This window comes from Zosterops lateralis (assembly GCF_965231275.1).
Source record: "Zosterops lateralis genome assembly, chromosome: Z".
In the NCBI taxonomy this organism is placed as follows: domain Eukaryota; kingdom Metazoa; phylum Chordata; class Aves; order Passeriformes; family Zosteropidae; genus Zosterops; species Zosterops lateralis.
The window spans coordinates 46,349,851-46,376,910 of NC_139800.1; the positions used below are offsets into that span (position 1 = coordinate 46,349,851).

Here is a 27,060-nt window from a genome sequence, read left to right on the forward strand (position 1 = left end):
AGTGTGCTCTTGGCATTGGGATCATCTTCTAGCTGGACTGGATAAAGCTAGTCACAGGTTCAATTTGCATCAAGGTCCCTTAATCAGCAAGTACTCAGATTCCCTTGAAATACGTATAGTGTGAAGCATCATGAAATCCCAACCACCTGGGTTTTTTTTACTACATAAGTGTTATAAAGTAAGAATTTCTCAGGTAGTACCGAGACTTGAAGTCCAAAGCAGGACTTCCACTGCTGTGGAAATACTGTAAAATGAAAAAATTTAGTCATATCCACTGTAATTGTCAGTGTAACTGGACTCCAAATCGCATCTTATGTGTCACTTCCCATCTCATCTAACACTAAAGAACAGATGTCAGTTGCAGAGAGAACTGGAGGTGTTTGTTGATGTTGTTTCTTATTGCTCCCCAAAGCCCCTGTCACCTGCAGAAACTTATGACAAGTCCTTGAACTAAAGTGTCACATTTGCCAGTTCTTCTGCCACCTTCCACCATGCCAGGCACATGTCTCATTGCCCAAAGTCTGATGCTCTATAGGAGACCACCACCTTAGTCTAATACTAAACCAGCAGGTTCATCTTGTGGAAAACTTAAACCACTGAAATTGTGAGAGAGGTGAAGAAACAGAATCTCAAGTAAAACAAGCTAATTTTGAATGTCTCAGCATTTAGCAGGGAACCAGAGGGGTGAGAAATGCTGCTGTATTCAACTTCTGCTGCTTACTGAGATTTTCTTTTATAGGCACCACTATAGGTAAGGCTTTTCTTTTCTTGTAGAAGACAAAGTGATTCATTGTAACTGACTTGTATTACAGATCACATACTTACATATCCCCACTGGAACGGAAGGATGCTCTAGCTTCTACTGCCCTTTAGCTAAAAGGCACAATTAGCTCCAATATGAGTAGAAGAGTTATGCTGTACCACCGTCCTTAAGTAGAAGTTTTCTACTGGGTTTGTTCTAGGCAGAGCTTCCATCTTTCTGAAACCTTCACCCTTGGTCCAAGTACATGAAAATTAAAAAATGGCTGGAATTTGATGCTACCCTCCACTGTGACATTTCTTTAGCTTGAATCAAGTCAGCTAAAAATTTTAGTTGCATGCATAGTTGTCCATTGCCACTTTGACCTTTCTGGAAAGACAGCTTTTCTTAGCAGCTCAGATCCCCAAATAAACACAAGACTGAGAGACGCACAGCAAAGGTGCTATTTGCTCTAGTCCTTGCTGGTAGTGCAACATGACATGAGTATCCCAATGTACCAGTTCAGGATTGGTCTATGCCCACTAGTTCAAGTCCTTGGCCCTTGGCATCCCCTTTTTGGCCTGTTTAGGATTCAGGAACATGTGTTGTCACTGCATCTTCTGCCTTGGCCAAATCAGCACTGACTGTCTCAGCATGGAGCCGCTTGTAGTCAGTGTGGAAGAAAATGACGTAGAAACAAGCCATACCACTGCAGAGGCCAGCTTGCACCAGTACTGGAGCTATGAGAGAGAGAGAGACACTTTTAGGCAGTGAATCCAAAACTCCCCATGGGTGCAGAAATACACAGGTCAACTCCCCAAATTGGCACATCCTGTCTGACCCCCTCCCAAGGGATACCCCCGAGGACAGGGTGCAGACCACAGTGGGACATTACAAGTTTGGTAACAGACAAATCTTGCTTTACCTAAGACTAGCATAGGAATTATATTTATGTAAAATATGGAGGGGCTTCCAGAACACTGTGTCTTGCATGACCCCCCAGGCTGGAGATCTTACACCAGTGCACACACTGTACTTGTAGGAGTGTGTGTCTCTTTGTAAGTGTACCCATTTGTGTCTTGGGGGGTGGTGAAAAACATTACAAAAAAGACTGAATCAAATCACTTGAGCTCCACAAGGGAACAGGTCCTCACAGGTTACTTCTTGTTATATCATCTGAGAGCAAACTAGAAAAATTCACTAAATATGAACTTTTATTACCAAAAAATTTGTGTTTAAATAATCTTTTCTGAAGGGAAAGAAAAAGTCTATCTAAAAGACTATGCAATAAAGCCTGGAAGTAGTTACAATTTCAACGCTGCCCCAGATGAACATCTTGATCCCTTTCTCCACAGGCTTTCCTGTATGTATCTGACCACAAAAAGAATCGGAGTGAATACCTATTCCCAAGATCCATCTCTGATCTGATTAAATGGCAAATTGCAGGCTTTCAGAGATGAAGCAGTCAAATTGCTTTTTGGGCACAGTTACTATGAAGCCTTGATCCCTTACATCTAGTAGATCTTATTATGGGGAGTTTCTGCTCAGCCAAACAGGATTTATTTAATAGATGATGGTCAGCCTTTGCTTATGGTGTCCCCAGGTATCATTATTACATAAACACAAACCAGCTGAGAGATCAAGACTAGGGTTTAGCCTGCACTGAAAACATTTATGTGCTCCTGTTCATCTCAGTTGCTGTCTCTTCTGACCAGCTAGGAAGGAGGGGAAATCTGGAGTAAGTCCGAACAAGCCTGTATGTTACAAACATGGGCAGCTGTGTGTGCAGAAGAAAAAGATGTAGCTTTCAGTCAAAGCATTTGTAATCTTAGCCTCTGATACGAAAACCAGCCCTGGTTATGCTACATGGACAGCATCTTCGCCTCAGAACAGCTGCTTTCTAGCCTTATGGAACTCAAGTCTCTGCAGGGTGACTACAAAAGAAATTTTGACCCAGAGCCAGAAGTGGCATTCATAGTGCCTTAGAGTTCTTTCCATTTCAATCTTGCAGGATTGGTTTAGCCGGAGCAGCAAGAAGTGCACCTTCAGACTCGGAAAGGGGGTTAGATGATATGCTACAGTAGGAATCACTTACTGGGTTCCTCACACTGAGACCTGGAGGAGAGTGGGGAGTACATGGGGTGCAACTGAGTGTCCAGCATCATTTCCCAGGAACATACTTACTTGTCCAGTCCAGGGCTCCATCTTGGTCAAGGGCACAGGTGGAGAATGGATCCTCAGAAACACGGACAGTGAGAGCTTGTAGAAGAATCATTAAAATCACACCCTCAATCTGGCTGTGGGGAGAAGCCAACATGCAGCTATGTTACCTGTCTGAGAGGTACCAGTGCTACAGACACCACCACTTTCCCTATCTGGAAGAGAATGATGCCTCTTTCTGGATCATGGTCCTTCTGGCAGAGAAAGCTACTGCTGTATTCCTCTGGCCCAGGTGTTTGGTTAACTGGTTCTGGCTCACAGAGTGTCAAGGTCAACTCCAGACACAGGGCCAGTGTGGCAGGATGACTGTATACTCCCTCTGCAGGCAAGCAGGTGTTGAACTACACTGTCAAAAAGCTGAAGCATATTCACTGGGCAGAGTTGGAAACACTTTTCACTACAGGACTAAGAAGGCAAAAAAGGCTGTGGCCATAAGCCTCCTCCTCATTCATGGCTGGCTGGCAGCAGTCACTAAGTCCACAACCAGTGAGAGACAGCTTTCAAAGGCAGTGTCTGATGCCTGTCACTGAGGTTTCTTGCTGCTGCACCTTCACCTGACACAAACACATGGCATGAGATCACTGGTGTCACTGCTTAGAGCTCCAGCAAGTCATTCCTGATGAAGCCCAGAGCCACCCCTAGGGTGGTAAATTGGTAACTGGAAGGACAGTCACTGTCCCTCAATGACTGATTAGCCCCATCTCCCTCAACAGAGCACTGAGAACTGACTCATCCCTGTACTGCTGTGGGATTGGGTGCCTCTCTCAGGCATGCAGCCCCCATCTGCTTCAAAGGCAGTTGGTGCTGGGCATAGTTAAATCATGATTTGTGCCAGCCAAGCAGACCTTTATCTTCCTTCTTGCTTTTCTTCCACCTCTTCCATACAGTCCTGTTTTAAAACATTTAACTGTTCAGGTCTGTGGCTCAGCCAGACAGCTCCCTTGCCAGGGGCATGTGCACAGACACCAGAAAGACACTCAGCAGGATGGCAAGCACTGTTGTCTATGCTCTACTCTATCTACATCCACACCCCTGTGTTTGTGAGTGAGTGCTGGAATCCAAGCTCATGTGTCAATTGGACTTAATCTGCCAGCTTACCTCGCAACAAAAATCAGGCCTGTAGATGTGCCCTCTCCTACGGGGTAGGAGCACTCCACAGCCAGCTCCATGGCAATGGGGTAGATGGCAAAACCAAAGAAACCAAAAAGCGAACTGGTGATGGCCAACATGATGGCCTGATGTCTGAACCGAGAAGTCTGCAGGGCAAAAGAAAACAATACCAAAGTCTCAATGTCAGCACTGTGGTGTAGAGTCTCTGAACCTTTAACCTGTAGGAAGTCTCAGGAGGTGACTCACCAGTATATTCCCTACTTTTTCCTGAAGTATTTTTTTTTACTTTCAACCCTCTAGAGTCAACAAAAGGCTAGAAAATGGAGAGCTGTCTGTTGAATTCAGGTAAGGAGAGGATCAGCAGAATTATCTGAAAAGCACCGGTGTGGTTGTACTACAGTAACCTGACTGGTCAGTGACTTACCAGGAGTATGTTCAACATTTCCCTAGGGCAAGTGAAACACACACCTTTGTCCCAAAGCCAAGTAGCATTTTGGAAATGTTTGCATTAGGTTACTTGTGAGAATTCTGGGTTGCTGCAGCTTCATGATAAGGAAAATCAGTCAGACACATGTTGCTAACAACATAGGGATTTTAACATCAAAAGACCCAAACAGAAAAGCAAACAAAAAACCACCTGAAATATTTACAAAACCTGGAGATTAGTTTAGTGCCCAGAACAGCCTTGTCCCTAACTCTGGAGGAAAGAGCATGACCTTATCCAGCCAATGCTATTAAAGGCAAAATACTTTGCAGTCATGCTGCTGGTACCTCCTTCCTTGACCATGTAATAAATTCCCACAAAGGAACACGAGGTATCTGTCCTGGCATGGCAGCAAACCTGGCCCAGCTAAACTGGTTTAGTCAAGGAAAACTCTATGTGTCTGGAATCTGAGTTCAAAGTGCAAAGGTATCAAACAGATTTGAATGGGTGATTTTTGTTCTACTACTTTGAACTAACAGCTCATCTCTACATGATGAAGGTGAGGAGAGCAGGAGGAATAGGTTTACTTGTTGCTCCTAACACAGCCTCTAACCTACTCAGTGCTTTACCTGAGTCCAGGCAAGTTGACTTGTATTCAGATCATCCTCAAAAAAAAAAAAAAAAAAAAAAAAAAAAAAAAAAAAAAAAAAAAAAAAAGCCAGAATATGAAAGGAAAATGCAAGGTGTGCTTTAGGCACCTTATCCTACATTGACAAAAGCATTGCATTTGTCTATCTCTTCCAAATGGAGCTGCCATCTCTGGGGTCTTGGTCCCAGGGAAGGTGTGATCACCTTTAATGAAAGTTTGGATTTTTCATTATACAAGAGAAAGGCACAGCACAAGACTGCTGGGAAAGGAGAAACCTGCACCATTCTGAGTCCTCTGTCATGCTATGTGTCATGATGATCAGATTCCTGCTGTGTGATGGGTCCCATTGGCAATAGCTGTGCTTGAGTGCAGTACTTGTACCCTGGCCTCATGGGTGTAAAGTCTCCAGGCTGAATTCAAGTGTTCTCCTCTTCTGCCTCTCTTGTCCCCCTCAAGGAACTATTTCAGAACTAGAACATAACCAGGTCCTTTCCAGTAATGTTACAACCCTGACACTCACCACTGTTAAAAGCAGGTGTTGGAAAAACATGACATTCTTGTTCATTTTTGTGATATAAATACTTAGCAATTCTCTTTCTTGGTTTTTTTGAAAGAATGGTCTCAGGAGTCAGTAAGCAAAATTCGTGATGCAGTGTAGGGAAGTAAAATTATGCCTATTTATCTATATCATAAATCCATCTGTCTCAGTCTCCACAGTGACTGTCAAAATCCTCAGTAAAGGGTTTTTTTTAGAAATATTCCTAGCCCAAAGAGATAATCCCAAAGCATAACACAGGGCATAAGAAACACTATGATATCAAACAACCTTGGTTTAAGTTGATGATTTATCAGATGGCAATAGAAATAAGCCCATGGGAATGGCACGGTGTAAGGGAGAACTCACCACTGCAAACATGATGCTGGCAAGTGCACTCAGACAGAAACAAATCTTGGTGGACTCTATGAACTTCCTTGTCCGGTCGACATACATGCCTAGCAGGAAAGCACCCAACAAACCACAGACTGTGAACAGTGCACCATTCAGGCCAGCAAAATCCTGGAGGGCAGAAGAGTAAGTAATGAGAAACTAGAGCAATTAAAAAAGAGGTTTTAATGTCACTGACCCATCTGCTAGCTACCAGTGCTTCACTTACTGAGGTAGGAAAAGCTTCCTTGCCCATTGCAGCCTTCACAGGGCTCTGAACAGCAAATTGTAGAAGCTGGTGCTTTTACAAGTGTGTGGGGACAGCAGGGTTGACAGCACTCCCAAAGGATGACAGATCTCTGTACACCTGTCAAGGGAGGCTGATGCAGAGCAATAGCAGTTCCCTGGCAATAAATATTCGTGCCTGGAGCCACTGGGCTCTTCCAGGGGCAGCTAGTTTCTTTGTCCACACTGGTGGCAACAGGCCCAACTGCCTTGGGACCTGCTGATGTTCTTAATTACCCTCCTTTACCTTTTCTTACCAGGAACCTGCACTGGCACACCCAAAGCATGTTAGAGGAGACACTGGCTGTGTCAAAGTCTAATGAGAGAGGCAGTGAGCAGTGGCTAGTATAGGGTAAATGCTCTGTTGCCTGCAGTGATTGTCCTTTGTTTGTAACACTTCTTCAACTCCATAAGAATTCAAATGCAGACAGCAATCCTGAAAGCAGAGAAGCTTTTAACAAATTTGGAAGAGCACTTTTGGGGGCCTCAGGGGCACTGGAAGGAAAGGGTATATGGAATAGCTTCTCTGGGCTAAAAGGCCAGGACAAGCCAGTCACATAGAGACAAAATTATGATGCACAGAAAGCAAGGCTGCAAAGTTTAAGAGGTTTCCAGTTAAAAACCAATGGAGTGTGTAAAATGTGACCTGCCTATGAAGCCCTGAGCCAGATATCAGATCTGGGAGCTGAAGAGGAGGGTGGACAGAGACCAGACATGTAAATGGGCACACATAAACAGCTGGTGAGGTGTTTTAAGAGGACCCCCAAGGCAATACAAGCATCAGGACTGAAGTGCAGCCTACTGAGAGGGAACACCTGAACTGGGGGGGGCTCCTAGTAAGCAGGAGGGAGAAAGCAGCAGGAACCAACTGTGCACATATTGCACTGAACTGTAAAAGCAGCACCTGCTGGTGTCAAGGATGAAGAAACAGCTGTCACAGTAACCACTGACCTCTTCTGCTGCCTTGGCTTCATGTAAATCTGTGCAAAGAGGTAAAGGTGCTTGCATCAGCTGGTTTCACTCTAGGGCCTGCCTGGGCCCCATTCTGCCCTGGAGTAGGTGGCAGAAGGCTGCATAGACAGCAGTGCTTTGGAGTGGCTTAGAAAAATCACACTATTGTTTTTACCTAAATTTTTTTTTGTTTGCAAGTGGGAGCCTGGCCATGGGCAGTAATGAAAATACAAGTCATCTATTATACTAAGAGTTTGTGTTCTAGATTAATCTGCTGCTAAATCTATATTAGATAACATGAGCAAATAAGATATGAGACTGTGGTGTATTCAATTGTCTTCATTTTGCTCTGAGTACTTTATGAGAGAAAATGAATTTGATAGTATCATAGACAATGTGGACAATGGGGAGAAAAGAAAGACTCACATTTGAATATCCCTTTTCACAAAGGATCTGTTCTAGCAGAGCTGAAAAGCAGGTGAACATCCCAATTCCTCCTCCAAAACACACTGCCAGGATGATGTATGGCTTGTTTCTCAGGAGCTAAAAAATAAGTTAATGTAAGTAAGTGGACAAGGAAAAAGGCCTGGCTGTGACTGCAGACTTGGGGGTCAACAGCTCTGATTCCTCAGTTCAAAATGCTGACAAGGTAACTCCATGATGATTGACAGAACTATGGCTTTGTCCTGTCAGTTCAGCCAGAAGACAAGTTACAGTGGGGACCATGTAGGGAGAAAGGAACTCTTCAGTGCTCAAGTTCTTCCTTTGCTTTGCCATGTGCTATCCTACCTGTTACCACATCTGTTCAGAAGACTCAGGTTATGTGCTCCTCTTGGATAAGACCAACTCTGCCTGTTTGAGGTATCTAAATGGCTGCCAGCCCATAGGTGAATGGTCAGAAAGCATCTCTTGCAGCTTTGCTGTGAGCAGCTTTTACTCTTTAAGGAGATCCTGATCTTCAAGGGGCTTTCCATGGCAGGTTTAGGGGAGTGGCATTCAGAGTCTGCTTTGTAAGCAGATTGTTCAGCACATCTCCATCTTGCAGGGCTGCATCCCTCACTCCAGCATGGCAGCCCCTATGCTCTAACACTTACCATTTTGAGCCCTGTGAAGAATGGCTGCGAGTTGGAGTTCGTGGCACTGGCTGACGGAGGTGTTGGCGGGACCTTCTCATGAATCCCCAGAGTTGCTAGAGCACAGGCTGTAACTGCTGGGACAGCAGAAATACCGAGCTACACAAAAGAAGGACAAGACAAGTTACCAGTCTTCCCAGCTCCACTACCTCCAAACAAATAAATCCGCTGGACCCAAATCAACCCAGTGGACTGATTAAAGCAGTTTTCATTTACCATCAATGGAATGTGCTTTCCTTCAGGAACTAGTGCAGGTGACAACAAGTTTGCTATAAGAATGCCCAATGGATTGGCTGGAAGGAAATAGAAGAGAAACATTTTTTTCATGCAAGCAGTCAGAATTGTGTATCCACCCCTATTGCACCACAGCTGCAGTGTGCAGCACTGTAATGAACAAGGACAAAACAAGGCATATATATGGAGATCCAGGAAGGGAACATTTGGAGAAGTTGACTGTATGGTCTTACTGTTGCCATATCTGTTGTCTCAACCCCATGAAATCCATTCTATAAAACCATCTCCCTTCAACTCCTAACTCCTATAAGCTGTTTTTCAACTATGGACTATGATGTCCTCACCCTCACAAGGCCGCCTCAGTAAATGTCAAGCTGAAGGGACAAAATTAAAATGGGTGAAATCCATGTCATCTGTCCTGATGTTACATAGCAGGAGTTAGAGAGGTGTTTTTCCCTCTGTATTCTCCTATGCCATTAGGCATGTATACTTTGTGTAGAGGATTCCCCTGCTCAAGCATGAACAGCCACAGCTCCCTTAGCCTCTGCTGCCATGACAGATGTTCCTTTCCCTTAACTGTGTTAGTGGCTTCTTAACTGGACTTACACTAATATGTCCAGGTCCTTCTTATATAGGAAACTTCAACCAGACACAGCTCTTCAGATGTGGACAGACAACTTCCCTCAAGCTGCTGGCAATGCTCTTTATGAGAGTCACCGGGATGCTATTACTTTTCTTTGTCAGAAAACCATGAACAGCACTCTAAAGTGACACTAGGTCATTCCTGAGACCTTTCAAGCCTTTATACTTCCTTTGCAAAGGCCAGGCAGATATAAAAGTGGATATCTGCTACCAACTACAATAATTACATGGCAGCAGACAATCTTGCAGATTTTGTACAGGAGGAGGCAGTTGCATTATTATGGGTCTGGAGCTGAGCAGTGTGTGAAGCAGCCCTCCTGGGACTCAGGTTGGGAACATACAAAATTGCAGGCGACAGTTTTTTAATGTTAAGGCAACATTCTGCAAATAGTCAAACAAGTAAAGCTACTTTTCTACTAGTGTTCAGCGATGGGGTTAAGAAAGCCAAAGCCAGCCTGGTGAATGAGGTGAAGGGCAATAAGAAAGACACTTTTGAGTACTTTAGCAGCAAAAGGAAAGTTAGGGCAATGTGGGCCTATTGCTGGATAGGGCAAGATACTTGGTGATAAAGGACATAGAAAACATCAAGGTATTCAATGCCTTCTTCATCTCTTCTGTGATTGGTAAGACTGACCTTTAGCTCTGAGGCAGAGGTAAAGTTTGAAGCAACAAAGATTGACCCTCAGTGGAAAAAGACTAGGTTGCAGAACATTAAATAAGCCAGACACACACAAATCCATCGGACTGATAGGACGCATCAGCGCTGAAGATTGTTTCCATTGCAAGGCCATTTTTTGTTACTTTTAAAGGGCCACAGCAGTTCCAAGAGGCTCCTGAGGACTGGAAGAGAGCAAATGTCACTCCTATCTTCAAGAAGAACAAGAAGGAGAATCCAGGGAACTTCAAGCCTTTCAGTATTACTTTGTTCCTTGGGAAGGTCATGGAATGATCAATTCTTTCCACCATTTCCAGGCACATGAAGGATGACAAGGTGAAAAAGAAAAATGCTTAACTAACCTGGTAGCTTTTATGCTGAAATGACTGCTGGATGGATGAGGAAAGAGCAACTGACACTGTCTCCATAACAACCTTGCAGACAAGCTGATGAAGTACTGTCTAGTCAAATAAACAGTGAACAGATAACTGAAATGCAGCAAATAGCTGGGCCCAAAGGATTGTCATCACTGACATGAAGACTGCTAGAGGCCCATCATCAGTGATGCACCCCAGGGGTTCATACTGGGGCCATACAGTTACCTGGATGATAGGACAGAGTGCACCCACAGCTAGTTTGCAGATGTTGTGACACTGGGAGGAGTGACTTGCAGAAGAGATGGCCATGCTCCCACTCAGAGGCACTGCAACAGACTGGAGAAATAGGCAGAGGGGAACCTTGTGAAGTTTGAATAAAGGAAATATGCTGCACCTGGGGAAGAATAATAATTCATCCACCAGTACCTCTTGAGACTCAACAACTGGAAAGCAGCTCTGCAGGGGAGGATCTTGGTGGACACCAACTTGACCATGAGCCAGCAACACGGCCTTCTGATAAAGAAAGCCACCACAATCCTGGGCTCAGCATTAGGCAGTGTTGTTAGTGGGAGCTTGCCTTTACCCTCTACTCAGCACTGGCAAGTCCACATCTGGAGAATTGTGAGCAGTTCTCAGGTTCTCAGTGTGAGGGAGACATGAATTTACTGGTCCAGAAAAGAGAAAAGATAATTAAAGGACTGGAGCTTCTGTGATATGAGGAGACACTGAGAGAGCTGGGACCGATCAGCCTGGAGAAGCTGCTAGAAAGCAGTTTGCAGAAAAGGACTGCAAGTTGGATTGTAAGTTGACCATAAGCCAGCAATGCAGTCTTGCAGAAAGGTGTCCAACAGGAATGCTGGGCTGCATCAGGAGGAGCAGGCTCAAGATCATGATCCTCCTCCTCTGCTAAGCCCTGGTGAAAAACATACAGAGTGCCAAGTCCAGTGCTGGGTTTCTTGATGCAAGGTACCAAGTTAGTGGAGGAAGTCCAGTCCAGGGCCAAAGGCATGATTAAAGGTCTGGAACATCTCTCATACCTAAGGAGGCTGGGACAGCTGGGACTGGTTAGACTGGAGAAAAAAAGCATTGATCAGCAATTATAAAGATGGAACTTTTCTCCGTGGTGTACAAAGAGTAACACAGGAAACTCTACCTGAATATACACTTCTTTACTGTGATAGCTATTCAGCACTGAAACAAGATGCTCAGATAAACTGCTACACCTCCATTAATGGAGATAATCAAAACCTCAGGTTTGATTTTTTGGGGTTGTGACTCAACACAAACCTGGGCAATCTGGTCTATACAACCCTGGTTGAGCAGGGGGTAGTACAAGATGATCCCAAGAAGTGCCTTTCACCCCCATCTGTTGTATAATGATGCTGAGGCATCATTAATAATCCTATAGCAGACAACTGTAGCATTTCTACTCTGTGCTTGGGAAAGTAGTACCTTATGATGCTGGTGAAATATTACCCGCTTCTAAGTACATGGAAACAATTAAACAGCAGTTTCCAAGGAGATAGATTACATCTTCTCTGTTGTGGTAAAATGCAACTGGGCATTGTAGGCTGCCTGTAAACTAGTTAGCCATTTCCATGAACTATCAACATGCTGAAGCAGTTCCAGAAAGCGTAGATGAGGATTGGAAAGGTACAGGTGAGCACTGGGCTAAACTGCAAAGGACTGAGACCACCTGAGTAATTACATGGTTTCAGTTGCCTTCTTTTCCTGGGAAGAGCTTTTATATGGCCTAGATTATAAATGGAAAGGAGGTCACTGAGTTAATCAACTATACATTACAATCCAGGAGTCCTGGTGGACTAGCTTGCAATACTCTGCAGTGGGGCTGTGTGTTTTGTGGTCAGTGATGCTGACATACTGAAACTCTTCAGGGTGCAGAAAATGACATACCAACAGACCTCAATAAATAAAGACTCCTATGGATGAAGGAGAAGTCCCTTCATTCAACTCAGACAACTCTTTCTACCTCTGACACAGGAGAATTTCTTGTGATGTTCACAGGGGATGAGTTCTTGGCCCTGCACTGCTTCTGTCTGAGTAAGTCTCTACAAGTGATGGGTAGAACAAACATTCAAGAGCTGAGTCATTAATCATTATGACAGCTGAGTCATAGTAATTTCAGCTGTTCAGCAGGATCCTGGGTGCAAGGTTCATATTTGTCACAAAAGCCCAGGGAAGCCATAGGCATTGACAGCAGGAAGCTGTAGAACCAGTTTCTGTATGCAGCACTGATATTGGCAGTATTGGAGTGCTGAGTGCTGCTCAGCATTAATTACACAGGAAGTGGGCACTTATAAATTGGAGCAAGATGACACAAAAAGATCACATCAGCAACAGGTTGAATGGAGACAAGCAGAAAGAAGAAAAGGGAAATTTGTTTGTAAAGTAGCTGGGTGGGAGTTATTCAGTCTTTCAGGATGAAGAAGAGCAGATTCTGTCCATAACTACCTGACAGACAGGTGCAACAAGACTGAATAAAGAGCATCAAGACGTTGACATTTGCCTTGAGCTAATTAACCACTGGATTAAATGACTGGGGCTATGGTAGATTCTCCTTCCAGGCAGTATTTAAATTTTCTTGAAATAAAATCTTGATATTGTATAGCAAACAGTATGGATGTAACCATGCGCTATTAATGGAAGTCTCCCATAGAGCAACATGCTGGTGTTGCAGCAGACAACAATCACAGCCTATTCAGCCTGCATTCTGACATCTCAACATGCCAGACACTGAACAGCTTCAGGTCTTGGGATTTCACTGTTCCTTGGTCTTCAGGTTTGTTCTTTGTCATGGTTAGATTCACTTGGTTCTGTAAAGACTGAAGATGCTGTGTGAACAAAAATGTTCTTTATCTTCTCTGGCTGCTCTATCACTTAAAAAGAGCACTTTGTAGGCTGCAGTCCCTTATGGCAGTGAAGCATTGAGTGCCCAGTGGTCCTTGGTAGTGCTTGTATCATGCCACACTGACAATAAAGCTCCTTCACCACCAGGAAAGTAAATGTCTGTCTCAGCACCAGAAAATCAGGTGAGTCATCATATCCACCCTATTCTAGAAAAACCAGTGCAAAAATAACTTACTCATTCTGACACCACAGATCCATTCTTGCTAAATGACAGTGTGCATGCTCTAGTCTAGCAGCAGCATTGGAAAAGCTGCATAGGGGTACTCTTCTTTCCCATGCCTAACCCTTCCTGACAGCTTCAAGGCAATGGGGAGGGAAGACAGCTGCTGGCTGTTTTGAGGGAAGGACAGTTGGGGCTACCACACACATGCAGGTACTATTAGACTTCACAGCCAGAGCCAGTGAACCAGCCCAGTTTCTGGAGCACCTCTCAAGTCCTTGGAGAAAAGAGCAAGAGATTTATTTGGCTGCTGGGTAAAATGTCACATGAAAGGAGGAAGCAGGTCTATCAAGTGTAGTATCCTGTCTCTATCTCTGCCCAAAGGAGCCAAGAAAGGAATGTGATTAGAGCAAGCTTATCTGGTCCCTCTCCTCCTTCCTGCTTCCAGGCACTTAGCAAGGCAGGTGTGCTTTCTGCACGGATAGTCCTGTCATTATGCATCCCTAACATGTTTGTGCAGACAGACAAGAATATTTTATCTGTGTGTGCATACATACCAATTAAGAATACATGCTCAGTCTTCCTACTGGATGAACTGGTGGGCAAAATTGCCACAGCAGTCTCACCTCACCTCACCTCACCTCACCTCACCTCACCTCACCTCACCTCACCTCTATCCAGTTACAGAATTTGGCACCTGTGACCATTGGCACTACAATGCAATTTAAGACACCTTCCTAAGAAACTTCAAAATTAAGGCCACTAAAGACTTAGTAACATTAAGGGCTGTCATCAACCTATGTGATATTTAACAAAGATGACAACTTGGTCCAGGAAGAGAGGAAGAAGGTTAGGAGTCTGGGTAGCTTATACTGAACACCACACCAGGATGTGGCTTATACTTACTTCTGGTTCACTTGTTTTGTTGCACATGACTACAAGACACTTGGGTGAAGCTGTATTTGCAAGGGCAAATGGCTGCAGTACAAAGGACTTCCTCTGCCTGCTGCATTTGAAAGGCAAACAAATTGCTAGCAGGTTCTGTAAGGCAGCAATGTTATTTTGCAGTTATCACTTACACATTGATGCAATCATATTTGCTGTTGCTCTCTGATGGTCTGGGAACCATAGTGCTGCCAGCTTTGTTGGTGAAAAGATGATAAGAGGTTGTGCTAATGCACAGAAGCATTGTCCAATAAACAGGTACCAGTAATTCTGGGAACCCAAGCTCAGGAACTTTAGAACGCTGAACAGCCGGGTGATGCTACCAACCATGTTCAGCCATGCACTCAGGAGCACCTGCAGTGAGCAGAAACAAACAGGGTTTGTGTGCTGCAGCCTGAAGGGCAGAACTTAACACAATAGATTAGCACGAGCAAGGTCTCAAATGCACTACAGGAGACACCGAGTGTTAGTAATCAGTGCCTGCAGACCATCCCCACCCCTCTGGGCCACTGCAAGATGCTTCTTATCCTACACAGCTCCTTAGGGAGTCTTGGGGTCACAGGGAGCAAGGTGACTGTCTCAGCCCCCTACAGGAACCACTTTGATAAGAAATCTGAAGTTCACTAATTACACCTTGTCATCAAGTTTGCGCCATCACCAATATTTTGCTGTGACAATCCAAAGATCATGGCAATGCATCATCCAGCTTATGGATCCTGCAAATGTTCTTCTATTCTATTAGCATTGCTAGTGTTTCAGTGCTAGATTCCGCACAATTCTGGGATCATGTAGAGCTCACAAGCTGGCTTAGCAGAGACCAAGCTCTGACCTGATAGGGGTCTCTTGCTTGCACTCTCTTCTGCTATTCCTTAAACTGGCCCTGTCAACAAAATTGTGATGCTAAGAATTCCACAGCAAATTTGATCCAATTACAGAAAGCTTTTCACAGAGTCAGTTCACAGTATCCATCCCCATCAGCTGGTTAAGACAATGAAAACTAAAGCTGGAAAAGGCAACCAGGAATGCAACTTTATTCTGATTTTTCTCCCTGCTCTCTCCACCATTGCCACAGAGGTTATGTTACTGAACTAGCATAGAGCTTTCAATGCAGCATTTGGAAAGACTCCTGTTCAAAGCATGTACATTACTGCTTTGTGCATCTACTGCTACTTCTAGGTGAAACTTCCTCAGGGAAACAGAACACTTCAACTCACAGCACTTCGGAGCCCCACACTGTCGAGGACCCATGTTGCCACCAGACCAAATGGTATCGAGATAAGGAGGTACACCATTGAGAGCCAGTTGACCATCTCCAAGGAAATATGGAAGTAAGCAGCTGTCTTATCAGCCACAGGAGCAAATGTCAGCCATAGCTGCAAAACAAAGACCAAAAATGGATAAGCATGAACACCTTCAACAGAACAGAAATTCAGCATCCCCTCAAACTGAGCTGTAAGGAGGCTTACTGTCTTAGTCTCTCTTTGTGATGAAAAGAAATTGTGATGTTGAGGCTGGTAATAGAAGTTCAAACCCCCAGTGTCTGCAGTTACTTGGCCCAGAGCACCCCATACATTTCACAGCCTCATCCCCAGTCCTCTAATCCTGATGCTGGAGGCTGGAAAAAGCCTAAGTCAGTACCTTTTTATTTTCCCATATTTAACAGCTTGGCCCTGATGCACTTACTTACCTGATGGAAACCACATGGACTCATTCTGTGTTAGCATAAACAAAATAGAATCTGCCACCTCCTCTCTTCAGCTAAGATCCCCTTAAACTTGGACTGATATTTTCAGTTCCATTTGTAACACCTGGATAGGGCCTTGTAAGAACTTTCCTATGTGTCAGCCAAGAGATACATTATTCCCTGCCTTCCTAGACACACTCAACTAATAGAAAATTACCTAGAGATTGCATTATTCAATGTATTAGAACATATAGCAGGGAGGAACACACAGAAGAGGGGCTTAAACAACTATCCACATTTTTCTTCCAGTGCCACATCTGAACGCAGTTCCCTAGACTTTGTTTTAAACATTGATTTCATGGTTCTTGTCTCCTTCTGGTTTCTTATTGGAATGACAAGAACTGCTTGATCCTAAAATCAGGTTCTGAAATCACAGGCACAAGAAAGAAAATAAGGTACTACAAGTCAGAGGATGTTTCTGTAGATTCTTTGCCAAGATTCATCCTGGTGCTTTTCAAAAGAAACTGGTCTAACTTGTGAAATGGCCTAACCATTCAATAACATTGATTACAGGCTACCTCACTGTTAGAAGATGATCTTGCTGCTGCTAAGTACTCAAGGTTATGAAGGTTGCAGAAATGTGAATAAAAACTTCAGTTATAGCTTTCTACAAAAGAACTCCAGCCACAGTTGCTATCCAGGTATTCCGGTCTGTCATCACAAGCTTCCTTTTCACAGCCTGCAACTTCAGACAGCATCAGATGTGGTGTTTATGTCTAACTGAAAAAGGTTTGGGTAACCTCAGAGGAACGTGTGCTCCTACAAACTTCTTGTTATTTCCAGTGTTCCTGGGTGTTTGGTTTTTTTTTCTTACATGATACGGATCATAAAATCTACCACATTAGACAGGAGCAAAAGGGGAGATGGACTTTTCTCCTCCCTAGAGTCACCGTGTGACAATAGCCACAGGCAAATCATTCCTTATCTAGGCTTTTTGCCTAGAAGGGATGCAATGAGTAAATGGCAGTAACAGAGATGTTTGGAATATATGCTCAGCAACCTTGCAGGGACTCCTAGCATCTGCCTTTTCTTCCTCTCCAAAAGTAGCTGCCATGCGGTATCTCCTGTACTCAGTTCAAAGTTCACATTAGCATGCTGGGCCCAGACACACCTATGTGACATCATTCAGAGATGTGGTAGGGGATGGATTTGGTGTTTACTCAGCTTCCACAGCCAGGTGAATGAAGACTTCAGCTAGGTGCTGAAGGTGTTGAACTCTAGGTTGTTGATGTACTGTTAGACAACAAGGAGGCTAATCCAGGTCACTTTCCAGACTTCCATCAGACTGGGACAGGAGTTTAAATGTTTAATGCTAATGTAACCATTTAGATGTTACAAGCATTACTAAGGCATGAGCATTAGTTTGCTTATGGAATGCTAAACTGCTGCTAAACAAATCCCAGCTGTGTATTTCCAGCAATAGCACTTCTGGGTTCCTCAAGGCCTTCCAAGTGGGGGTGGTGGTGGTGATGAAACAGTCTACCAGGAAACAATGTAATTAAAGAGATGATACATTTTGTAAGCCAGCTTCAGGTATATTTTCACCCCTTCTGCTCCCCTACACAACATGCTCAATCATGCATTACATCATTAGGAAAGTGATGCCACAAGTTGAAGCACAGCACTTTCTGTTCAGTTGACTGTATGCATCTAGGTGATCTGGGATCAAGCACTGGCACAATTCCATTAGATCTAGTAAAACCATTTCTTGCAGAAAACCAAGCATAGGGGCTGCCCCACATTCCTATCCTGAGCAAGAACTCCAGTCCTAGCATATCTGTGTGAGAGCATGGAGGGTGGAAAGTTGCAGCTTGTCCAAGACTGAACTTGTCCCTCAAAATAAGATGTGGGTTTATTTATGGGTCTGGGGAGAATAAGTATGTTTCATTGTTTACGATGTGTTGCTCTAACAGAAATTCAGAACTGGGCAATGGAGCTCAGGATGCAGCTGTATTTGAAGAGGCCACCAAATGCCCCTGCAACAAAGAGGCAGCATTGTGGAGTTTTTCCTACACAGGGAAATACACAGTCTGTATGCCACCTTCTGCTTTTGGTTTTCCCAGTTTTAGTAACTTCACCCATAATAGTTAATAAGCTATTCTGCCAGAAGCTAGAGCCCTTATACAACATGTTTTTCTGAAACTTTGCATTGCCAAGGCTGGTACTTACACAGGGGCTGCCCTGAGGTAATCCCCCTCAGAACAGGTAAAGAAGATGCAGCTCTCCCTTGGTGAGGTCGAAGTCCTGTAAGTCCTCTTAAGATGCAGAATAGAGACAAAGAGAGGTTCTGCCCCCTGCCACTCCCCAAGAGCCATTGTCTTTACTCTTCTTTGGCACACCAAAACCACAGAATAACAGAATGACAGACTATTCAGAGTTGGAAGTGCCCCACAAGGAGCATCAAGTCCAAGACTTAACTGAATGGCCCATATCAAAGCTTACTGCTATAGATCACAGTGACAGATGTAAGGGGAGAGATAATGTGTGGGGTTGTAGGATGTCAGACCCCAGAAGCTTGTTGCTTCTGGGACAGATAAAGGAAGGAGAAACAGAGAGACACCTCTGTCCTTGCAGGGTTATTCAGTCCTTACAATTTTTAGTCTCTGCACAAGTTTCACTTAGTGGAAATACATTCTTGTGGTCTGGGCAAACTGCATGCAGCTCCATTGCCTGAGAGGCCACAAAAAACCAGAACCTCAGTCTGAGCTGCAGAAAGCAACAAGACATGTCCTTGTTATGCACTGCACTGTTTCATCCATGCTCACACATGCTTTCCAAAGGCAGCTCAATACATGCCACAATGTCAATTCCTGACTGCAATGCTGACAAGAAATTTTCACTCACCTACTATACCTCATGTCTATCCAGCACTACAATTAACCTTTGGGCAAACTTGAACAAAATTCTCAACTTGGCACAAGTTGGAGTGCATGATGATGGAAGTCAGCAGCAGTTCACTTTCTGGGCCACTGCATGTTAATCAAAAGATTTACATGGAAGCCCATGCAGAACCACTAAATCACAGGGACTCTTGCCTTTGCAAGCCAAAAAGCCACAATGAGTTTGTGAGCTCAATTTCCTGACACTAGTCAAAACTCACTTCCCCAGAATTCTCTCAGATTTTGCATTGGTTGTTTCAAATTACAGCTCCTCCTGTATAATCCAGTATCACTAGTTATTTCACTATTGTTTTAGAGCATGGTATTTACTCCTTCAGCATTTGGTATGGACTTCTCCCTCCTTTCAGATATGCATCTAGCAGGATGTTGAAACAGCCAGCATGATAATAGACACTGTTTCTTCTCCAAAGGCAGGAATTTTAGTTCCTACACTCCTCTTCTGAGCTCAAGCCTTAGAAACATGTTCATCTCATTGTGGTTTCTAGGTTTACAGACAGCATGCTAGTCTGGTCTGGAAGCCATACCTCAGCACACACTCTTCACAATAAAAAACTTGTGCTCGGCAGCTGAGGAAGAGGACAGAAGGGCCTCTGATGATCCATAAGCCTGTTCCAGCTTGCACTGGAGTACAGCTGTAGCTCCCACTGCACACAGCTGGCTGACTGGGGAGCCATGCCCCAATGCTAGAAGAAAAGGACAGAAATGTTTTCCACACAGAGTCTACTCATATACTCAGTTACAGGAGGGGCCCCTCCACACCTACTTTAACAATGAAGCTTGTACCAGGGCCAGGGCACTGACACTCAAACTATCTGACTAATACTGATGTTGGGAATGGTACTGGCTCTACTTTCAGCTCTCTTGCTCGCTGCTTTAATCTTCTTCTAGCTGACATTTTAATTCTCCTGCACCTACCAGAGAGTGCTTGGTCCCTTCTCCATTAACTGAGACTTAATCTCCATTAAAGGTGTCTGAAAAGAAAGATGGAGAGGGACTTTTCACAAGGCATATAGTGGTAGAACTCTGAGGAATGGCTTTGAAATAAGGGAGTGTAAACTTAGATTAGATATTAGGAAATTTACTGTAAGGTTGGTGAGGCACTAGAACAAGTTGCACGGAGAGGTTATGGCTCTCCATGTCTGGAGGTGTTCAAGATCAGGCTGGATGAGCAACTTCATCTAGTGGAAAGTGTCTCTGCTCATGGCAGAGGGCTGGAACTAGGTGATCTTTAATGTCCCTTCTAACCCACACCATTCTATGATTCTATGATCATGATCTTTTGACAATTGCAGGCCTGTATGGGCATTCTTGTAATCAAAATAAGTTACAGCTGTTCTCGTCCTGATTCCTTTTGTAAGTTTTTCTGTTGCCCTTTCTGATATCTTTGTAAACCCCTAGCTGATTCTCAAACAGGTATCTCGCTCTCTTCCTCCCAGAATCAGCCCAATTTCTTTTGTTTTCCTCCTGCACTCATTCCCCTTACAACTCCATCTCCTCCTGGTTCAGTTCTTCCACCCTATTGCCTTCACTGTTTCCACTCCACACAGACTCTCCAGGACCTATTTCACCTGGAGGAACTGTTTTCCCTCCACCCATTCCAAGGGAGCCCAGTGTTTGTCCCTCCTCCCATTTCTGCAGGAGATTATTGGTGGGCTGTGAGACACCAGTTCTCTGTCTGCAATGGTAGCAAGGTGGTGGCTGAAGACAGGACTCCATTTGGGCTCTACACTTTGGTAAGCAACAGGTATGAGCTGTAGAAGGCAGCATACATGACAGATGTGAGAGTTTTGGAGCTCAAAGTGCAGCAATGATATATTGATGCATCACACATATAATCAGGTATAGCTCTACCAGAAGCAGTGCCAAACGTGTTCTTCACAAAAGGCAAGCTGGTAATCAGTGCCCACTTTCCTCATGAACAAATCAAGATTCTAAAAGTGGAAGCAAAGTATTTGCAGAAAGGCAAACATAAGCAATCAGGATTCAGGCCACTTTGCCATATCAGTGGTGGTATCAGCTACCAAAGGTTGCCATACAGCGTACTTTTCATTGTCTGGCATACTGTATAGCTGACCATACTATAGAAATGCCCCTGCAGTACCTTTTATGTGTTGTTTTAAAAGGAGGAGCCAAGGGAGTTGTCTTGCATGAAATGGGAACTTCTGCATTGTAACAGGCACCAGCACAGCTCGCCAATCCCCACACGGGCTTTGCCTACAGCAATTCTGCCAACTCCAGCATGCTCTCCTTTATGCACCTGAACATTGCTCACAAGGTGACGTAAGAGGTCTTTCTGTGACATGGATGCTGCCTCTTTCTCCCCTGAGACTGGATGATGAAGCCCTTACACCAGAGTCCTCATCTTCAAGGTTAGAAGGGCCACACAGTTTGGAAGCAAAAAGGCCCTGTGCTCAGCTGAAGGCACCCATGATGACACAGGAGTCTAGGACATTAGGACAGAGGAGTGATCTTCAGAAAAAGCCAGATCCTTGCCAAGATGTCTCTTAGTCTCTACAGCTCTCAAGAGAAGTAGCAGGAAAAAAGAGCAGCAGCTGTATGCACATGCGTATCTGCAGAGGCACTGCTGGAGCAGACAGGTGTGGGTGAGGAGTGTGTGCACCCTGCCCTGGAGCATGCCAGACTCCACTTGTGCAGCTCTCCTTCCTCTCCCAAGTACACTCAGTGGTGGTGTAAGTCCTCCAGTTGGTGAGTCAGGAGTCACTTGGCCAAGTGTGAGCTAGCTCCAACCCCCTGCTCCCCTGCTCCTCCCCCAGCTTGTTCATGCTGCTGAACACAGAACTGGGCAGTAAACATTCTCAGTTTCATTCTTCTGTCTTCTTCTGTGTCCCCAGTGCTAAAGCAAGAGAAAGTCGCTCCTGTGAAACACAAAGTTCCCACCTGTTCAGTTTCACTGAAATGAGGAAAAAAGGAAGGAGCTGTGTGCTACAACAGCTGCAAGCACACCGTGAATACTCTTAAACATTAAGCCTTCAGATGAAAAAAGATCACAGTCAAAACCACAGCATAAGTTTGGCAAAACAAATCTGGGGAGAAACCACAGGCAGAGTTATGTCACTCCCACATCAGCAGTGCTGCAAGAGACAGCTGGGGATAAATCATCTACACCTTGCTGTGGTCAGAACATCCACTGCCCACAACTTCAGGCAGCAAGTATATTATGCTGATGTCTGCTACAGCCTTCTTAAGATAAGGCAGGAGTTTCTTACAATATATTGTCAGCTATGAATTCCCAGAAAAGCCCTATTTAGGAAATGAGAACAAATTCCTGCTAAGGTAGTACCCACTTTGTACAGCAGGGAGAGACAGAGGCTTTTAAACTCAGGTAAGTAATAGAAGCACAAGTAAGGGGCTATTTTTTGTTGGTGCAAAAGCCTCTATATCATATTAACCCCACTCTGCTCCAGTTAATGAAAGGATTTGACGTGATAAAGTGGAGCAGGAAGATATAGGGAACAGTGCTTCTTTCACATGATCTGGTCTGGCTTTGCTCAATCACACCCAGACTAAGAAATACTCCTTTCTCAGCCTGCCCTTGCTGGATGACCAAATGTCATGGATGATCAACTGTCCTGCAGTTAACTTGCTTCTACACTGTCTTCTTGACATTGAAAGTCTGCCCCATTTAGTACTGTCCCCTGATTGCCATTGTTAAAGGCACCAAAGGCCTAAAATAGAAGACTGCATGTATATGGAGAAGAGTGGAGAATATAAGGCATCATTCTGGAAGATTGGTCCAGCAAATGAGGTCCAAGTCAAACAATTCAAAAGTCACGTGTCCTTACTATATGCATTTGCAGATAGCCTTACTCAGGTGTACATAGAACAAACTGCTGCACGCAACATCTGCACGGGAACTGAGGACACATCTTAACTTGCAGAGTAATTATTCACACCACAGAACTGGTAAATTAATCTTTTCATCTGAAACTTTTAAATAGCTACCAACCATTTGATTTCATGGACTTTCAACCACTCTATCCATTTTAATGTGATTTTTATCAGGAAATGTTTGCTTACAACTTTATATGTCAGCATAGTTGCCATTTCAGATCTTTGCAATGGCTTAGAAACAGCAATTCCACTCTAGGATATTTATTAGACACTAAGTTTTGAAGTATTAAAGTTTTGGCCTAATTTCATACAATGGAAAAACAATACTGTGGGCAGTCAGGAAGCTGTCAAGATACAAAGGAGACAGAAAAGGTCTATCTTCCAGGGCTACAAAGTATTAAGCAATACACTGAGAACACAGTAATACTTGCAGATGTACTGAAAAAATCTGTTTAAGAAACCCTCCAGTTTCACTTCTAAGGTTTCAGCAAAGTCAAAATATGACAAGATATACTGGAAAAATCTTGGTAGAGTTTCCTTCACCCACCCAGAGTGGGTTTATTTCTTGCCACATGATGTTCTTCTGCTGTGCCAATTTAATTGCAAGCAAGCCGTGGGGCTTTTCTGTAATATACTTTTTTTTTAAAGGATATACTGATTTTCCACTGAAAACGTGCATTCATTTTTTTCCCCATATACAGCCAAATTCTCACTATGTTTTTCCATTTCTCTACTCCAGCACTCTTGCATCATGGAATATCTAATCTTCCTTCAAAGCATTTAAATGTTTGCAGGTTGCAGTACCTGATCCTGTCTGCCAGACAGCCCGCATTCACAACATGGTAATCCTCAGGAACATGAATAATTCTACATCAGTCTGATAATTATCAACTATGTCCTCAATGACTTGATGAGCAAAGATCTGGGCTTCTTTATCATATATGAAGCTTTGATAAGAGGAAACTTTATGGGTTTATCTCTGTAACTACTGAACTTAAATTAAATCTGTTCAACAGGTGGGCTATGATCTGGCATCCAATTTTTTTCAAGTCTCTCAGAACAAGCCAATAAGAGTAGGCAAAAAGAAGTTCAAACAACCATCTGTTTAGTGCAGAATTATTCCTGTACCGTTCTGTATATGACATAGATCCTGGAAGGAAGGTTTCCTGACCAGATGAATCTGCTGTCACAGGCCAGCAATGCGGCAGAGGTAACTCCTGTTCCTCTCCCACGGTGTTTCAACACTGCTCTGCTGTTCTTGGGATAGAAACATGTGACCCTCACAGACCATGCATACTCTGTCTCCCCACGGCTTACGAAGTGGACTCGGCAGCAACTTTTGCTGTGCTCCAGGACACATTTTGCTTCATGTCAGTCTGACTGGAGGCTGCGGTACTTCCTGCTGTGCTCCCGGAGATCACACACACCCTCCCGGCCCATCCTGCCCTTCCCCCGCCGCCGCCCCTCGGCGCCCCGGATCCCACCGGCCAGAAAGGAAAGCACGAAAGCCAAGGTCGTAACCAGAACGACAAGGCTGAAAAGTAAAAGCCGCTTTTTCCGTCCGTGAGACACGGCCGGGCTGGCGCTTCTCTGAACTGTGCACGTACAACCGAGTCCCGGTGCTCCGAGGATGAGGGGGTGGATCTGAGACAGGGCACTGGGGCAGAAGCCCTGGGGATCGCCTGGCTGCTTCTAGGAAGAAACAGGAGGTGGTTTTGGCTCCGGCGAGCCGTGTCAGCTCGTCTTCCCTCCGCAGCAGCAGCAGCAGCAGCAGCAGCCAGAGCAGCTCAATCGCACACCACTGCAGCTCTCGGGATGCGCTGCCCGGCGGGGCGGGCTGTGCGCGCCCCCGCTCTGCTGCTCGGGCACCCGCCGCCTTCCCCGCACCCCGAGGGGCGTCCCGGGCCGCACTCACCATGGCGTTGGAGCAGTTCAGCAGGCACACCACGGCCAGCAGGAACCACCGCCGCCGGTACGTCCTGAAGCGGGCGGGCGGCTCCAGGCTGCGCTCCCCCAGCAGGCGGGCCGCCTCGGAGCCCTCCATCGCGGCTCGCCTCGGCTCGCCTCGGCTCGGCACTGCCCCGTCCGGCCCCGCCCCGCCCCGCCGCCCGTCCCGGCCTCCCCGGGGCGGCCCCGGCTGCGGCTCCGCCCGGCTGGGCCCGGCTGGGGCTGCGGACGCCCGGTGGGTGCGGACGGGCCCGGCGCCAGCCCCTCCCCCGGAGCCGCGTCCCCGCCGCGCTCCTCAGCGGGGAGAGCCTGGAGCTCCGCATCGGCGCCGCTCAGGGGCGCGGAAAGGGGGGCGCCCTGCCCGGGAGATGCCGCTCCTGCTCGTGTGTTCTTAAAGAAACACCGCCAGCCTCGCCGCCGTCACTCATGCCCGCTGAGGCTCCGCGTTCCCGTGGCGGTCCCCGTTAGCTCCATCCGGGCAGCGCCCGAGCCGCGGCTGCCAGGGCTGGGAGCGCTGGGGGTGGCATGAGCAGCTGGCGGAGCAGCCCTGCCCGAAGGGTGGCCGCTTACTGGAGTAGAAAAAGGACTAGAGGAGAATAAGGGGAGAATGGATCTCTCAGCCACAGGATATACAGTTTGGTTATGGAGTTTTATGACTGGTTTTGCAGCAGACAGCAGTATTTTCTTTCCCAGATGAAGAGACACCCCACTAGATTGTTACCTTCTATCGAAAAACTCACCAAGGGGGAAAAAGAAAAGGCAAAGGAAAATGCTCCACTAGTTCCAAACAAGACTTCAGGTCGGATGAACACTGGTAGTGCCTGGGTGTGTCTTTATGTCAACTCTTGAGATGTAATCACCCTCACACACCAACAGCTTGCCCTCAGCAGTACTGAGGCTGATGGACTCCAGAAATGGCCTCAAAATACTGACATCAGCTATGTCACTCTTGCTCAGGCCTTTGGAATCCTTTGCTGTTTCTCACCACAACCTGCTAAGACCATATCACCCTCTCAGAAAGTGGCTGAGGTCATTTACTGTTAGAAGGACTTTATGCCAAATGCTTTGAGCGTATTTGGAAGAGTGGGTAAGGAGGGTTATCCTGCCTACTAGTATTCTCTCATGAACAATTTTAGCTGAAATTTTCTGGGGCAGGAGAGGAGTTGGGAGTGGAGAGAGGAAAATGGGGAAGAAGAAACCATTTCTGGCCCATGTCAAGCCTGTTGTTTCAGGGTAGAGAGAAGCATGGGTTATTTGTGCTAGTAAGCAAGCTTTACTGACCAATAGATTGTGCCTTCTAGGCTCTCTCGGCTGGAATTAGGGGTTGACATTTAGTAATGGCAGTTGACATTTTGTAATACCAAGTGGGAATATTAAGGTAATATTATTGATTGGCATGTTCCTCTGTCTGCAAATGCCTGACCAGGTTTGCCTGGTGTGTGAGCTGCTGACAAATGCGCATCATTTTTGGTATGTTGGAGGCTGATGCACAGCTTCTGCCCTGCTCTGGAAAGACATGCAGTGATCTGGGTTGTGTCCACAAGTGAACTGCTCTCCTGACCCAGCAGTGCTGTGACATGCAGAGAAACTTATATACCAACATGCTATAAAGAGGCTTGGGTGTGTGGGACAGCAGAAAGGCACAGTGGCCAGTGCTCACCAGGAGAACCATCATTCCCTCCTCTCCCTGGTCTCTCCTGGCAGACAAGCCCTGTGTGAAAATCAACTTCACTAAGACTCTATGTACATGATCATCACCATGCTCACTCCTTTTTCTGCTTAAAATCTCTTTTATCATTAAAGATGCCTGAACAATGCTGTCAGAAACCAAGATCCCATGTGAAATTCCTTTACCGACTCATTTTGTTAGCAAAATATGTTAAAAGCTCAAATTGCACATATTTGTAGGACAGATCAGAATCAAATCTGCCTTATTTAGCCCCTTTCTGTATTATTTATGTCAAGATAACATGGTGTGCTGTTTTCTACTTGAAATAAGGCCACAGAGCAAATTGGAGCTGGATGGTGAGGGAGATACTTTCTGTGAGAGCTCGGCCATTTGGGTGCAGACATCAGAAATCCAGTGTCAAACAGGGCCACAGAAATGGAAAAGGCCAACAGAGCAGAAGAGAACTGCTTTGATGTTTGGAGCAGAAAAATTTACTCCCTACCTGGGAGTAAAAGAAATCCTTTTCTCCAGTTATCCTTCTAGATGTATTGTCTGCAGTATGTACCCTGTA

At 45.2% G+C, this 27,060-nt stretch overlaps 1 protein-coding gene across 1 annotated transcript; it reads right to left on the reverse strand.

Annotated features, from left to right (window-relative positions):
• Positions 1-685: 685 nt before the first annotated feature.
• Positions 686-24,917, reverse strand: SLC49A3 (solute carrier family 49 member 3; the record flags this gene model as incomplete). Its single annotated transcript, XM_083883016.1, has 10 exons — positions 686-1,479; positions 2,924-3,036; positions 4,058-4,215; positions 6,047-6,199; positions 7,730-7,846; positions 8,398-8,535; positions 8,653-8,729; positions 14,512-14,731; positions 15,592-15,750; positions 24,789-24,917. 10 exons carry the CDS (start codon positions 24,915-24,917, stop codon positions 1,325-1,327), a joined length of 1,419 nt encoding a protein of 472 aa, XP_083739142.1. The 3' UTR covers positions 686-1,324.
• Between the last annotated feature and the right edge of the window lie 2,143 nt (positions 24,918-27,060).